This window comes from Malaclemys terrapin, chromosome 18, assembly GCF_027887155.1.
Source record: "Malaclemys terrapin pileata isolate rMalTer1 chromosome 18, rMalTer1.hap1, whole genome shotgun sequence".
Taxonomy (NCBI): domain Eukaryota; kingdom Metazoa; phylum Chordata; order Testudines; family Emydidae; genus Malaclemys; species Malaclemys terrapin.
The window spans coordinates 11,238,445-11,252,119 of record NC_071522.1 but is presented as its reverse complement, the minus strand read 5'-3'; the positions used below and the strand labels follow the sequence as shown (position 1 = coordinate 11,252,119).

The 13,675-nt window shown below is 41.5% G+C and overlaps 1 protein-coding gene across 2 annotated transcripts in view; it reads right to left on the bottom strand.

Annotated features, from left to right (window-relative positions):
• Positions 1-13,675, bottom strand: part of WSCD1 (WSC domain containing 1) — a 57,092-nt gene that overhangs the window by 30,103 nt on the left and 13,314 nt on the right. The window contains exons 2-4 of one of the 2 annotated variants that reach the window (XM_054008498.1): positions 11,607-12,304; positions 3,353-3,467; positions 326-510 (exon numbers count right to left, since the gene is read on the bottom strand). In XM_054008498.1, coding sequence (XP_053864473.1) covers positions 326-510; positions 3,353-3,467; positions 11,607-12,033 — 727 coding nt within the window. In that variant the 5' untranslated portion in view covers positions 12,034-12,304. Of the gene's footprint in view, positions 1-325; positions 511-3,352; positions 3,468-9,203; positions 9,280-11,606; positions 12,305-13,675 lie in introns of those variants that run through there. The other variant, XM_054008499.1, reaches the window with a different exon arrangement.

Sequence of the window (13,675 nt, the reverse complement as noted above, 5' to 3'; positions counted from 1 at the left end):
CCTGCCATAAGTGGACATCATGGCCCAGCTTCTCAAAGTCTTAGGCACCTCACTCTTACTGAAATCAATGGGAATTAGTTGCCTAAGTAACATTGGAGATATGGGCTCATGCCCTTCCACGCATCTTTCAAATGTCAGCTGTCACTTTCCATGTTTAAAACCCCAGTGAAGGATTCTCTGGAGCAGGATGGGAGGGTGGAATGGTATTTTTTTCCCCCACTGATGTCTGATGCTCCCTGTTTGCGGGATGAACCTTACTCAGGAATGCTGAATGCCCTGTCCCTGTTGGGAGAAAATACTCATCAAATAGCTTTACATTACTTACGTCGTTTGGCCCCTGCCCGCAGCTCCTCCACCCTGTAGACAGACAGCCTGTTCACCCCACCACAGATGGAACCTTTCTCTCCTTTACATTCATTGTTGCACTCTTCTTGCTTTGCTGTAGTTACTGGGAGCTTGTTCCCACAGTAACATTCTGCACCATACTCTAAGCCAGCGTAGGTATAAGCCCTGTGGGAAGAAAACAATACTTTGATACAGCTAGACCCTTTCATTCCAAAGTTTCTCTGTACAGTTGGCAAACTTGGGAAACTTCTATACACAAACTATACACAATGCCCCCCACCACCACAAGAAATGCAGCCAACTCTGGGGAGCAAGGCAGCAACTGTTAAAAACGTGAATAACAATACGGCACAACAGTGGTAGGCAAGAAGTGCAGAATAACATGTCCAGTTGAAAGCAAACAGGGAATTTTGTTAGGTGGAATATAAAGATCCCCATGGCAGTTTGCCGAGTGCACTCCGTTTTAATACCCCGGCTTTTGAAAGAAGTGCTAAGGAAATACACCTCTACCCCGATACAACGCAACCCAATATAACACGAATTCGGATATAACGCGGTAAAGCAGAGCTCTGGGGGGGCGGGGCTGCGCACTCCGGCGGATCAAAGCAAGTTCGATATAACGCGGTTTCACCTATAACGCGGTAAGATTTTTTGGCTCCCGAGGACAGCGTTATATCGGGGTAGAGGTGTATTAATAGTGATATTTTTCCAGGACTTCATTTTCATGTCTTATCCAAATGACACCCCAACAGCACAGTGCCCTGAAGACTATGCTGGGTATTGGTTCAGTAGTGTCTCCTATGGAATCACAGCACCATTTCTTGAAACATGAGTGTTTGTTGGAGGTTTCTCATCCAAGCACTGCTCAGGCCTGAGCCTGTTTAGAATGTCAGCTGTGACGACATCGCAGCTCAAGGGGAGATGGGTCCTGGTCCAAGCAAAATATTTCAGCTCCTTTGGTAAAGTATTTGACCACTTAGAGCAGCACAGAAGAAAAGTCCATTTCTGAAGCTATCTTGACTGGCCTTTAAAAGGAGCCACTTTTGATCCAGTTAAGAAACTTTCAAATGGTCAAAATAAAGAACTGGCTATTACTTCAATTTTAGATTAAAGGCTTCCTTTTCTCTTTCAAGGTATAAAAGTGTGCTTCAGTGAACAGTTGCTATATAAAATAAGAAACTACAAAAATAAGTATGAAAGGGCAATCCGCTTTGATTATGGAGGTGTCTGTTAAAAAATTTAACACATGGCTTGGTGTATGGAAGTTAACATTTGCATGGATGTAGTTTAACTGGCAGTACAAAATGATGACATATAAGTAGAAAGCCTTTGTCTCTTAAGGTGAAGTCTCTCTCTTTCTCTCTCTCTGAGTTTCTTGCCCACACCAAGACAGACAGAGACACACACACAGCTGTTAGAACACTGGGTGAGATCTGGAGCTATGCTGATTAACATCACCTGGGGGTCTGGCTCATTATTCTTAAATATATTTAAAACAAGAATCAATAAACTGCTTGTAAAGAGATTCCCACTTAGGTTTCTTTTTGGTGGGGTAAGAGTTAATGGCTAATTCCCTATTGCTGTTCAAGCAGAACTGTATTATTATTTTCAGTATTATTTATTGTATCGGCCTCTTCAGCTCCCCTCCAGTCTTAATGTAACCTAATGTCATTTAATACTTGTAATCACAATCATTGTTACTAACAATTAATACTGAATACGCTTTGAAGAAGGATGGTTTTGTGATTGAGGCACTGGACTGGGACTCAGGGATCTGGGTTCAGTTCCCAACGCTTCTACACATTGTCTCTAGGACTTCAGGCAAGTCATTTAATCTCCCTGTGCCTCAATTCTCCAGTTGTAAAATGGGGATAATAATCATTCCTTTCCGTGTGTCCTGAGTCCAATATAAGCATCTGCTCTGGAGTATAATTCCCCTGTGCACCAAGTTAAATCCTGAGCAAGATCAACCCTTCCAATACTCCAAGCTGTCCTGAATCATAAAGTGTCTCACCAGTTTTCATAAGGGGGCTCTGCTAGGCCCCGCTAACCTGAAGCACTACAGCTAGAGGAATTAGCATATCCCAAGAGCGAGTCTCTCGTGGTTACACAGTGACTTTAGGCATTGCCCTGAACAATGGGTAGCACATAAGGGTACTACTGGGATGATAACAACAAGGAGTCTGGTGGCACCTTAAAGACTAACAGATTTATTTGGGCATAAGCTTTCGTGGGTAAAAACCTCACTTCTTCAGTTGCATCTGAAGAAGTGAGGTTTTTACCCACGAAAGCTTATGCCCAAATAAATCTGTTAGTCTTTAAGGAAGAAGTGAGGTTTTTACCCACGAAAGCTTATGCCCAAATAAATCTGTTAGTCTTTAAGGTGCCACCAGACTCCTTGTTGTTTTTGTAGATACAGACTAACACGGCTACCCCCTGATACTGGGATGATGTAGCTTAGGAAGCAGCGTGCCTGAGACACACGTCCGAGTCTCCATTCTTCTTCTGCTTCCTCTTGCCCTTAGAAGCAGAGAGACTGGTGGAGAAGTGCAGGCCTATATCTGCCATCAATTCTTACCACCGATTCACATGCTGGCTCAGCTAATCTGGCCGGTTAGCCTGTGGGCAGAGCCAACATTCTGACCGGTTCTTACCCCCTTTTATTCCCCATGTGCAAGTGTGTAGGTCAGGTGACAGTTTAGACCACAAGTTGGGCCAGCGAACATTTCCTGCATTCTCTGTTCATTTCCATGTATCCAAGCCGTAATTCTGGGGAAGGACACTGACCCCAAAATGGCTTTGCTTCTGTGGTTAGGCAGGGTGAAAGAGTCCCCTTCTTGCAGTGTTGCCAAGCAACCTTATGTTTGGAGGCATGAGGTAAACACCATTTTCAAAACAGTTTGTCTTCTCTTTAATATATGCACGTTCTTCCCCATTGTGAATACAGTTCTAAATTCCCTTTGTTATAGGAGAACAGTGAAAAGTGCAGTGAAAAATCTCTCTTTACCTCTCAGCACAAGCTTCTTGACAATGAGATACTGTCATTTTTCTTAAGTCATAAAACACAGCTCCCTTCAATGTCTTCTCCCTGGAATCATTACTGAAGCATCCAACGTAAGTGCCTAAAGTACATGAAATAGCACAATAGTTAGAGATAATCTTACATCCTGGAACATTCAACTGCAAATTCAAGGTCCTTAGTTGTACATGGCACTTTTCTATTTGCTCAGGTCGTAGCAATATGTTTGGTAGCCTGGGCTGATACATAGACTAGTGTGTTGACATTCAACTCTTCTAAGACATCTTTTTGTTATGAGGGGGTGAAGTTAAGATTGAGGGTGAGGGGGCAAAGTAAGGATGGGGCCCACTACAGTAAGGCAAGGGGATAGCTGTGAATGCTGGTGGGAGTTATATCTGGTAGACTATGTGGGGAGTGGACAGAGGAGGGAAATGTAGGGGAAAAGGAAACTTATCCACATAGGTTATTTTAAAATATAAGATCCTGATGTTTTTCCTAGACCCTTGCACACTCATTTACTCGCTTCTGTAGTTCCCTCTGTCCATCACCCATGGCAACAGAGCCCTCCGTCCACCTATGGTGCCCCCACCCTGGTCACCATCCCTGATCCACCATTCTATGTCATCTTGTCTTGAGTCCTCACCACACCTCCACATCTTCTGTCCCCTGCCCTGTTTAAGTTCCCAGTACCCTACATCCTCTTCCATGCAGCCTATCCTGCATCCCTCTTGGGGCCAGACCAGGGCCAAGTTAAGCCCCCAGCGCGAGTTATGGCACCATCTAACTTGCACCTGGCTGTAACAGCCCCCACCAGCCAGAAGCCACTGTAGCAGTCACCAAGTGCAACAGCGCTTCAGCCATGCCCTTCTTTCTATAGCTAGCTCACCTATTTAGGGCAATAGTGTTGGCCATACTGGTCCTTATGCCACCCTGGGAACCCTTTTAGCCAGCTAAGCTAGCTCTGTAGTGGCTTTGGGCCAGCAGACCCGCTCAGAGCAGCTGCAGCAATTGGTCAAGATATGGCGCATGATAAGCCAACAAAATGAGTTAGGAAAAATGTTCAAAGTGAAGGGAAAGTATATTTTTACAAATACCAACAGAGGGTCCTGTGGCACCTTTAAGACTAACAGATACTTTACAAATACCGTGACTTGGAAAAACCTTTTTGGATTGTTCAAAAACTTCCCTGAAAAGCTCTACCCTGGAATGAAATGAGGTGTGAGACGTTTCAGGAAGCTGGGTTTCTTTTTGAAATAGGTAGGGCTGTATTGAAAATGGAGTCTGCAATGGAGCGGTAACTTTAGCCTTACTTATGGAGCTGTCTGTCTGTCTATCCTATTGAACCTCACCTCCTCTCCCATCGCTATTATTGAGACCTTTGAAATACACCTGGCTTTACTTGGCATTTGAAAGCAAAATATTTCAGCCTGCCTCCTATATTAAGCATCTTGTCTTTTTGATGTCAGTAACAGACTACATGAAAAACTTGTGTAGCCTGTGATATACTGAAAAGAATTCCCCACCAGAAGAAATATGGGGATGCTTTATAATGTACAGTGGAGTCATTCAGGTATATGGAGTCATTCGGGTATAAAGGATGAGAGGAAATTTGATTCTGGAATTTGATTCCTATTAAAATAGGAATATTAGAGGATGCAAGTATCATGTGATCTGAAGACAGGAAGGGAAAATAAGATTAGAATTGCTAAAAAAACGTACTGAAGAGTAATAAATAAAACTACAAGGGGGGAAAAAAGCTGCTCCACATTCTAATGGAGAATTCAGAGCTAAGAAAATAAATCCAACATTTCAATGGCACAAACACCACAGTAGTTTCAAAGAACTGCACATTGGTAATTTGCAAACGTGCAATTAGAAAATTCGCAAGCTGTGAATATACACCCACAAAAAGCTGTTAATGAGATGTGAGTTATGCACCTGGAATAAGAATTTTTTATATTTCAGTGGGGCCTTTTGACTTCAGGGGCTTGATTCCACCCAGTTGCCGCTGAAAATGTAACATGGGTTCTTGTCAAACTCAGAAATAGCATAAGAGAATCTAAGTTCATGTAAATTATATCTGATTCTAGCCCCCATGAGTAATTTCCATCACTGTAGACTCCTATAATTCTCTCATCTACTTATCAATATCTGCCTTAATCCTCAACTTATCACTCAGACCACATGACCTTAGAATGCAATGGTGTTTTAGTGATGATGTCTCTCAAATAGTGAATAACATGTAATGGGATGATAATTTCTGATGAAGCCATATGATCTCTTTAAAAGCATCCTAGAAATATGCATTATTATTAGCTGGAAATATCTTCTACTGCACAGCAACACACCATGTATTATTATTTGTATTAGAAGTAATACTTGGGAGCCACATTGTGCGAGGTGCTGTACAAATACCTGGAAGAGACATTCTCTGCCCTGAAGAGCTTAGAATCCTAATAGACAAGAAAGGTAAGGATGGTGGAGGGAAACAGAGGTGAAATAACTTGCCCACAGTCACGCAGCAAGTCAGTCAGCAAAGCTGTGAATAACTGATTTTTCAGTTACCTGGCAATGCCACAACAATGCAAAAATGGGAGAGTGAGGGGGACATTGCTGAGTTGACCCAGATCTGATTTTTTTCAAAATTTCTGTCAAATTGGGGAGGAAAAAAAGTTTTGAGTCAAATAATGTTTTGTTTTGATTTTGAGCTCTTCAAAAAGCTTTTTAAAAAATAAAATAAATTTGGAAACAGTCGTTTTGAATAAAAAAACCACACCTCACATTTTGTTTTGAAAATGTCAGAACAAAATGTTTTGATTTTATAGAGGGAATTATTGGGGGTGAAGTTTTGACACAAACAATTATACATATTCTATATGAATCTATATTTTTTTTGCCAAAAACAAAAAAAGGTTGGTCGAAAATGTTGCTGACACCTTTTGGGACTAGAACCACATCTAGCATCCTACACACACAACATGTCAGTGTCTTCCCCCTTTAAATCAAAATTTTTTCCAGCCCTACCAAAGTTGGCAACTGTATCCTTTGAGACTGTATCCTGTAAGAGCATCTCGGATGCTGTGATGATCTTAGTAGGAAAGCAGACCTTTTGCTGGTTCTCTGCACCAGGGTGAAATTTCCCCCTCAGAATTTTTTTTTTTAAATGATCCAGGTGTATTGTATTGACAGTAATTTCACCCCAACGTGTTTTTACAATCTAAATGGCCAAACTGTTGCTCAAGAAACTCAGACTGGGATTTTTAAAGGTGCTTAAGTGAGTTTGACCCATATCTCAGTAGGTACTCCGGCCCAGATATGCGTGTTAGGCCTATCCTTTGGAGGATCTCATCCTGAGTGCCTTATTTCCTTAGGGTAAAATTTTCAAAGGGTTTAAAGGTCAGATTTTGAAAGGTATTTAGATGCCGAAAGATGCAGCTAGGTGCCTAGTGTGCAGGAACACCACCAGCTTTTCTGCTGCCCTAGGCGGCGGAAGGTCCCGCCCCAAAATGCCGCCCCCCACAGAGGCAGCGGAAGGTCCTGCCGCCGAAATACTGCCGTGGTCGCTGCCCCCCAAATTGTAATGGGTTGCACCGGCCCTGCTAGTGTGACTTTCAAAAGCACTTAAGTAGGTTATGTGCCTAATTCCCATTGATTTATAACCGAAAACTCCCATAGCCTAGTCTTCCTTTGAAAATCCTTCTATGACCTGAAAATCAGACTCTTTCAGGACCAAAATAGCTTTGAAAATCTGGCCCTAAATCACTTTTGAAAATGGGATTTAGGTGCTTTTGAAAATGTTACCCTTACGAGCCTTTGTAAATCTTGACCTTGTTGAACTATGAGCTCTTCAAATTATTACAATAAAATACATTAATGTTGAAAATATCCATAAACTTAGTTAATGCCGATGCCAGTACCAGCCATTAATCTAGTGCCTTGCTGATGTTATAATTGCTAATGGAAAAGGAGCCAAGAGATTATTTATTGCTGCATCTCACTGGATTATGCACATTTGAATATGCATCATTTGAATATTCAAATGAACATGAAGTGACAATGTTAATAACAGCATTGTTAACAAGCCTTTGGAAATTACTATCAATTAAACTTTCCATGTATAGAGTGTGCTATTTCCCCCCTCTCCTAGTAAACTTACTCACTCTTTATTTTATTATGGATCCCTTCCAAGATGTAATGAAATACTTAGTGATTATAATGCCTGCTGAAGTTTCAACTTCACACAGTGATTTCCTTTCAATAAAATGTCACATCGCCTTAAAGGGGCTGTTTTATTTGTATACACCTCCATTCTCGGCTTCATACTGATAGCATGTGGGCTTGTTCATATATTTAGCTGATGTGTCCATCCCACAACTGCTCAAGCATAGCATTTGAATAGCTAGTAAGTCAAATCCTTGGTGAGCATAGGTGGCAAACCCTAGATACTTATGTATGTTCTGTACTTCTATGGCCCCCGTTCCCGTAGTATTTGAGCACCTCACAATCTTTAATGTATTTATCCTCATAGCACCCCTCTGTTTTCCCAATCTGTAAAATGGGGATCTGACACACTATATAGCTTCCTGAAGGTCACACAGGAAGTCTATGGTGGAGCAGGGAAATAAACCCGTATCTCCCAACTACCAAGCTAGCACCCTACACTCTAGGCCGCCCTTTCTTAGGTCTCCAGTCAGACTCACCCTTTCTTCACATGCACCAGGGCTAATCAACAACAACTAAATTGAAGTCAAGAGAGCTAGAACAGCGTACAGCTGTCCTGAGTGAGAGGAGAATCAGAGCTATCATGATAGTTTCTTCTACTGTCCAGACTTTAAGTCATGGGGCATGTGGGCATTTATCAAAGCCAGCAAACCAGGTTTATTTCAGAAGGCACCTTGAAACCCATCAGAACTATATGGGGTGTAAAAATGTGCAGCATGAAAGTACAAATCCTAGAGAATCTGGATGAAGTGAACATAATGTGAACCTGTTTCATGAAGGTCTCTTCCCCTCCCCTCAAATATCGTCACATGATACAACAAACCCGTCAAGCCCGTGTACTGGATGCGCCCTTGCCTTGCTAAATCACCAGTCATCTATTGGGTGAGCAAAAACAGGGTGTGTACTGTCTTTACGATCAAAAAAGAGATCCTTTGAACTTGTTAAATACTAACCTCCCAGGTGACTCGGTTGGTTCTTACAAACAATCATCCTTTGGACAGAAGTACATTAAAGTATGTGGGAACCAATGTTAGGGAAGAATTATTAGTTGATAAAAAAATTGATTCATTCCTAAGTGTTTTGGTACATTCTCAGGTCAGTTTGAGTCAACCACAAGATATGTAAGGAATAGGTTGTGCTTTGTGTTTCTTGCTAGTCTAGGCGTTTCTGTTAGTCTGAAGCCCACAGTCTACAGACACAGTGCAGTCTGCTGAATCTCACTTAGGGCTGGTCTACACTACCACAATAAATCGATCTAACTTACGCAACTTCAGTTACCTGAATAACGTAACTGAAGTTGACGTAGTTAGATCCACTTACTGTGATGGCTACACTGCACTGTGTTGATGGGAGAGCATCTCCCATCAACTTCCCCTATGCTTCTTGGGGAGGTGGAGTACACAAATCAATGGGAGAGACCCGCTAAATTGACACTTGGTGCATTGGTAGCAGCAGTGCCAATCTATGGTAAGTGTAGACATGCCCTTAGACTCCATGGTATTTAAATTGCATAAACCCTTATGATCTTTGCCACCCAAACCAGTTAATTGTGAAGTTTTACTCCATAAAGCCCTGAGCACTATTAGAATCTGATTCTCTGTGAACCTGAGAATTCCACCTGCAATACTTGAATCCATCTATTGTGCACCATTAATCCTAACTTCTTGTCTCGGTTTCCAAAAATGTCCACGTTGGGTGCAGCCAGTTGGCATCTTTTTGTGGGGAGTTTCAGACGATATTATTTCTTTTGATTATATGTTCTTCATATTGTTGATGATGTTGGTAATGTGGCGTCTAGTTATTCGGAGTCCCTTTCCTCTAGGTCTTTATTGGCCAGGGAACATGCCAGAAGACCACAGCCTTTTCCAGTTAAGCCTAGAGATAGTGAAGTTTAGATGGGGTCATTAGTACCTGGCATATCTGTACCAGTGTAATGTTGTGGCAGCCTTTGCCACTATTTCCACATACTTGTGCAATACTCTGCTCCCTGTCCATGGGTGTTGAAAACTTGCATGCACTTTTACAATGTCCTAGTGGACTTGCTACAGATGACTACAGTGAGCTCACCATATAATGGTACACATAATGGCTTGCTCTTTTTTTATTCTGGCACCAGTCACTCAAATCCTTCTGATTATTGTAATTCCCTGATAGTAGGGCTTTTGAGCAGGGCTTCCCCATCACTTTCAGCTTGTTCCGAACGAAGCAGCATGTTTGATCATATTACTCCTGCCCTACAGCGGTTTAAGGCTGACTGTCTTTAATGCGGCTGACTGAATCCATCTCATCCTGTTCTTTTGTAGAGGCCTTGGCTATATTACAGTCAACTCCCACTGAAATCAGGGGGAGTCTTTCCATGTACTCTAATAGATTCTTCAGGTCAGCTTTTCAAATATATTTAGGCACCAAAAGAAGCAGATGGGCAACTGATAGGATTGTCAAAAGTTCTTCAGCCGGTTAGCACCTAACTCCCTTTGAAACCAGTGGGGGTTAGGTGCTAACTTGCTATGGCACTTTTGACAATTCTACTTTGGGCAGGTGACCATCTCTGCTGTGGTGGACCATAATATGTGAAACTTATTCTCTCTAATAATCCACCCTTGTCTCAGCCTCCAGCCTCAGTCTCACTTATCCCCCCAATAGGACTCTTCAGTAGGACTGTGCAAATCACTGAGCCGTGCGAATCACAGATTTTTTTTCAGTTCGGTGGCTGAAGCAAAAAAAAGTCACAGAACAAACAAAAAACTTGTTTCAAATCAAACTCAATGTTTACTTCCTCCCAAGAGAAAACATTTCATTTTCATTTTGTGGTGTAGTCTGGTTTTTGTTTGTTTTGTTTTTACCTTTCTTTTTAAAAAATAATTGAGGTACAATTTGAAATGAAAAGTCACTGCGAATTGAAAAAATCATAAGATTTTCTTTTGAGAATGTCAAAATGAAACACTGTGGGAGTCTGGGGATTTTTTTACCAGCCAAAATGATTTGGTGAATTCAACATGAATTCACAAAATATTACAGTTCACCCAAATCGGCATTTTTCAACTAAAGCAAGTTCCATCCAAAAATTTTTGCCGAGTTCTAAGTATGACCCTTTGTTTAAATCACTTTGTTTTCTTCTCCTCTCTTTCTGTCAGACACCATAGCTTCAAGATGAATATTTTATGATCTCTTGCTGATATTCTATATAAAGTCATTGTTACTTTTTACTATGAATTTTCAGGCCGCATCCTGAGCATTTGGCTGGGGATGCTCTAAAAATACGAGTCTCGCAATTATGAAATTCTTTCTGTGTAGTGTGTGGGGAGGGAATACAGAGCCTTCACCCCACCGTGAAGCTTTCTTTAAGGCTGGCTAGAATAGCAGCTCCATGCACTAGAGGGAGTGCAGGGTTTCCTCAAGGTCACACGGTGCCTGAAAGTGGGGAAGAGAGCACAGTAAGACACGGCTCCATTTCCCCTCCCACCCATGCCACACCAGCCTGTGGAACCAGACAGTCACATGGGGACAGTATCCTGCACTCCTTAAAGGGGAGTAGCAGTTTGCACTCACTCCCACAATGCACCCGGGAGCTTAGAGAGGCAGACTGGTTTCCAGTACCCTCGCTGTGGTGGTGCAGCTCTGCACTGACCCGAATGCCAGGCTGGGCCTTAAAGGTACAGTCAAGCCCAAGGATACTAGCCTGTGTTTTTACCAAAACAGATAGAAAATATAAGGCCTGATTCTGCTGTGTTAACTCGTGCTTTGGTCGTGCCTGTTTCCCCATTGAATTCAGTGGGGCAGCACACGTATGTATTTTTCAGCATGAGTTAGGGTGATACTGATACAGACTTACATGGTTACTCCTCTGAAACCATACATATACTTAGTTTGTATAAAATAGTTTGTAAGGGCTCAAAAGCGAATACAGAAATACATTCCTGTACGCAGTCAGAATACCTCTCACATGCTTAGGAAAAGTATCAATCTTTGCCTGAAACAAAGTCCTTCGGGACAGAAAATGGAAGTTGGGAAAAGCCCTTACCTTTGTTTTCACCTGTATGTTGCATCATCTTAGATCCCATTACTTGCATGGGTTGTTGTTCATTAATGAACCTGTGAAACCATCTTCTTCTTAACTGTCTCAGTTCTGAGTTCCGGGACATTAGCCACCGTGGCCCGTACCTCTGATCTGATGTTGGGTCATGGAGCACATCCATGTCCACCAGAAGCTTAGAACTCAAACGAGGGTTTTGCATTGTCCTGGTATCTAGGATTCCAACTCCTATCACCATGTCTGAAACCGGTGAGACCTGAATATTTGAGGTCCCACGTGTGCCTTGTTGGATAACCAAGCGGGATCGCTGTAATAGGAGAAGGCTGCCAGCCATTAAGTAAGCTGCTGTGAGAAAGAAGAGCAGAAACTGGGTCCGCCGAAGAAATTTCTGTAGTCTGAAAAAAGGTTTGGCCATACCCTTACTGAAACTGGGCACTTCACGCCTTCAGAACGGCCCCTGAATCACCGTTTGAAATTGTATTAGTTCCTCCCATAAGTTCATCCCATCACTCTCCCATAAAAATGGTCTTTTTCAGTAGCAACAGCAACTACAATGGCATCATGCTTTATATCCATAGAACCGTGGGGTTTCTGGGCAGCTGATCTGGTTCAGGTGAACTTATGAACAGTTCCATGACTGTGGCCAGTTGCACTTCATAACATCAGATTCCAGAAGGAGAGGAAACCTGAAATATTAAGAATAAAGTTGGCTCTGATCCCATTAGCAAACACTTACCATGTTGAGTTCTTTCCCTCCTTCTTTTATTTTAGCTAAACATATAAAGACAATAATCCTGGTAGAATGACTGATTTAAAAAGGATCCAGTTGCAGATTTCTATTTTTACATTTTTCTTTATTTTAATTTGTAATGTACAAGAAACACCTGCATGATTAGAATATTCTACTCAGGATGTTTGGAACAGTAAATCCTTTTATTTCCTTTTGTAAATAGCTGACATCTCCGGTCTTTGTTACTGACTGGAACCAGGTAGTCACAATATAGACATCTTTAGAGGAAGATACTTTCTTTTCAGTGGTACAGTAGCTAAGCTACAAATCTAGATCAGAAAAAAACAACAGTGTGGGTGTATGGTGAAGAAAAACGAAATGGCATCAGCTCTCAAAGGATAAGAGAATAATTCTTAATCTCCATGAATCACAATAAAATGAGGATTTATGCTGGAAGGATAGTTCCAATATAGATATAGATATATATATTGTGTGTGTGTGTGTGCGCGCACGTGCACGCCTTGCCAAACTTAAAAGGAAGCTAAAGTTTCACTAATTTGAATCTAGTGTATGTTTCTATGTACCTTTTGTGTGAGTGGGTGTGGATGGGAGTATGTATATATGTATAGATTTAAATTAATGGAATCTTATATTTTTCTTTTAAAGTTTTCTAAATATTTCTAGACTATTTTGGGGCTTTGCCAGGCTGTTAGTTGTGGTGATCTACACAGTGACAGGATTATCCAAGCAAGAAAAAGCTCTTTTATGCTCTAGGTAACCTTTAACCTTCTGGAACAAATAAAAATGGGCATCTTGCCATATGTTCTCTGAGTTCCCAGTTAATCGCTCCTCTGTGGAACCATGAAAGCACTGAGAAAAGATGCAGTTTGTTCCAGAAAAGAAAATATTATGGCTCTAGTTTAACTTGCATTCAGAGCACCCTCGAAACCAGCATCAGAACAAGGAAACTTGCTGTCCACTCATCGGCCATTCTTTTCATAGCATTCCTCCACTCTTTGCAGTTCTTGATTAAATATCTGAGGATACTTCTGTATGCCTCTTGCTAAAATATGTATGATCATGTAAAATTTCTCCTTAATTCTCTTTAACATTTTGTTTTTGCTTAGTTGTGTAATCTCTTGGCTTCTTAATCACCAATCAATGAAAGGTAAACCCTTCTCATTCAAAAATATATTACAGTTCATTTGACCATCCATTCTTTTTGTCCAATCCCCTTTTTGTCTATTTTTCCTAAATAGCAGATTGAGCTTAGGAGAAAAGGTCAATACATTCTAACTTTGCAGATCAGGCCGACTAGGTTTTTGAT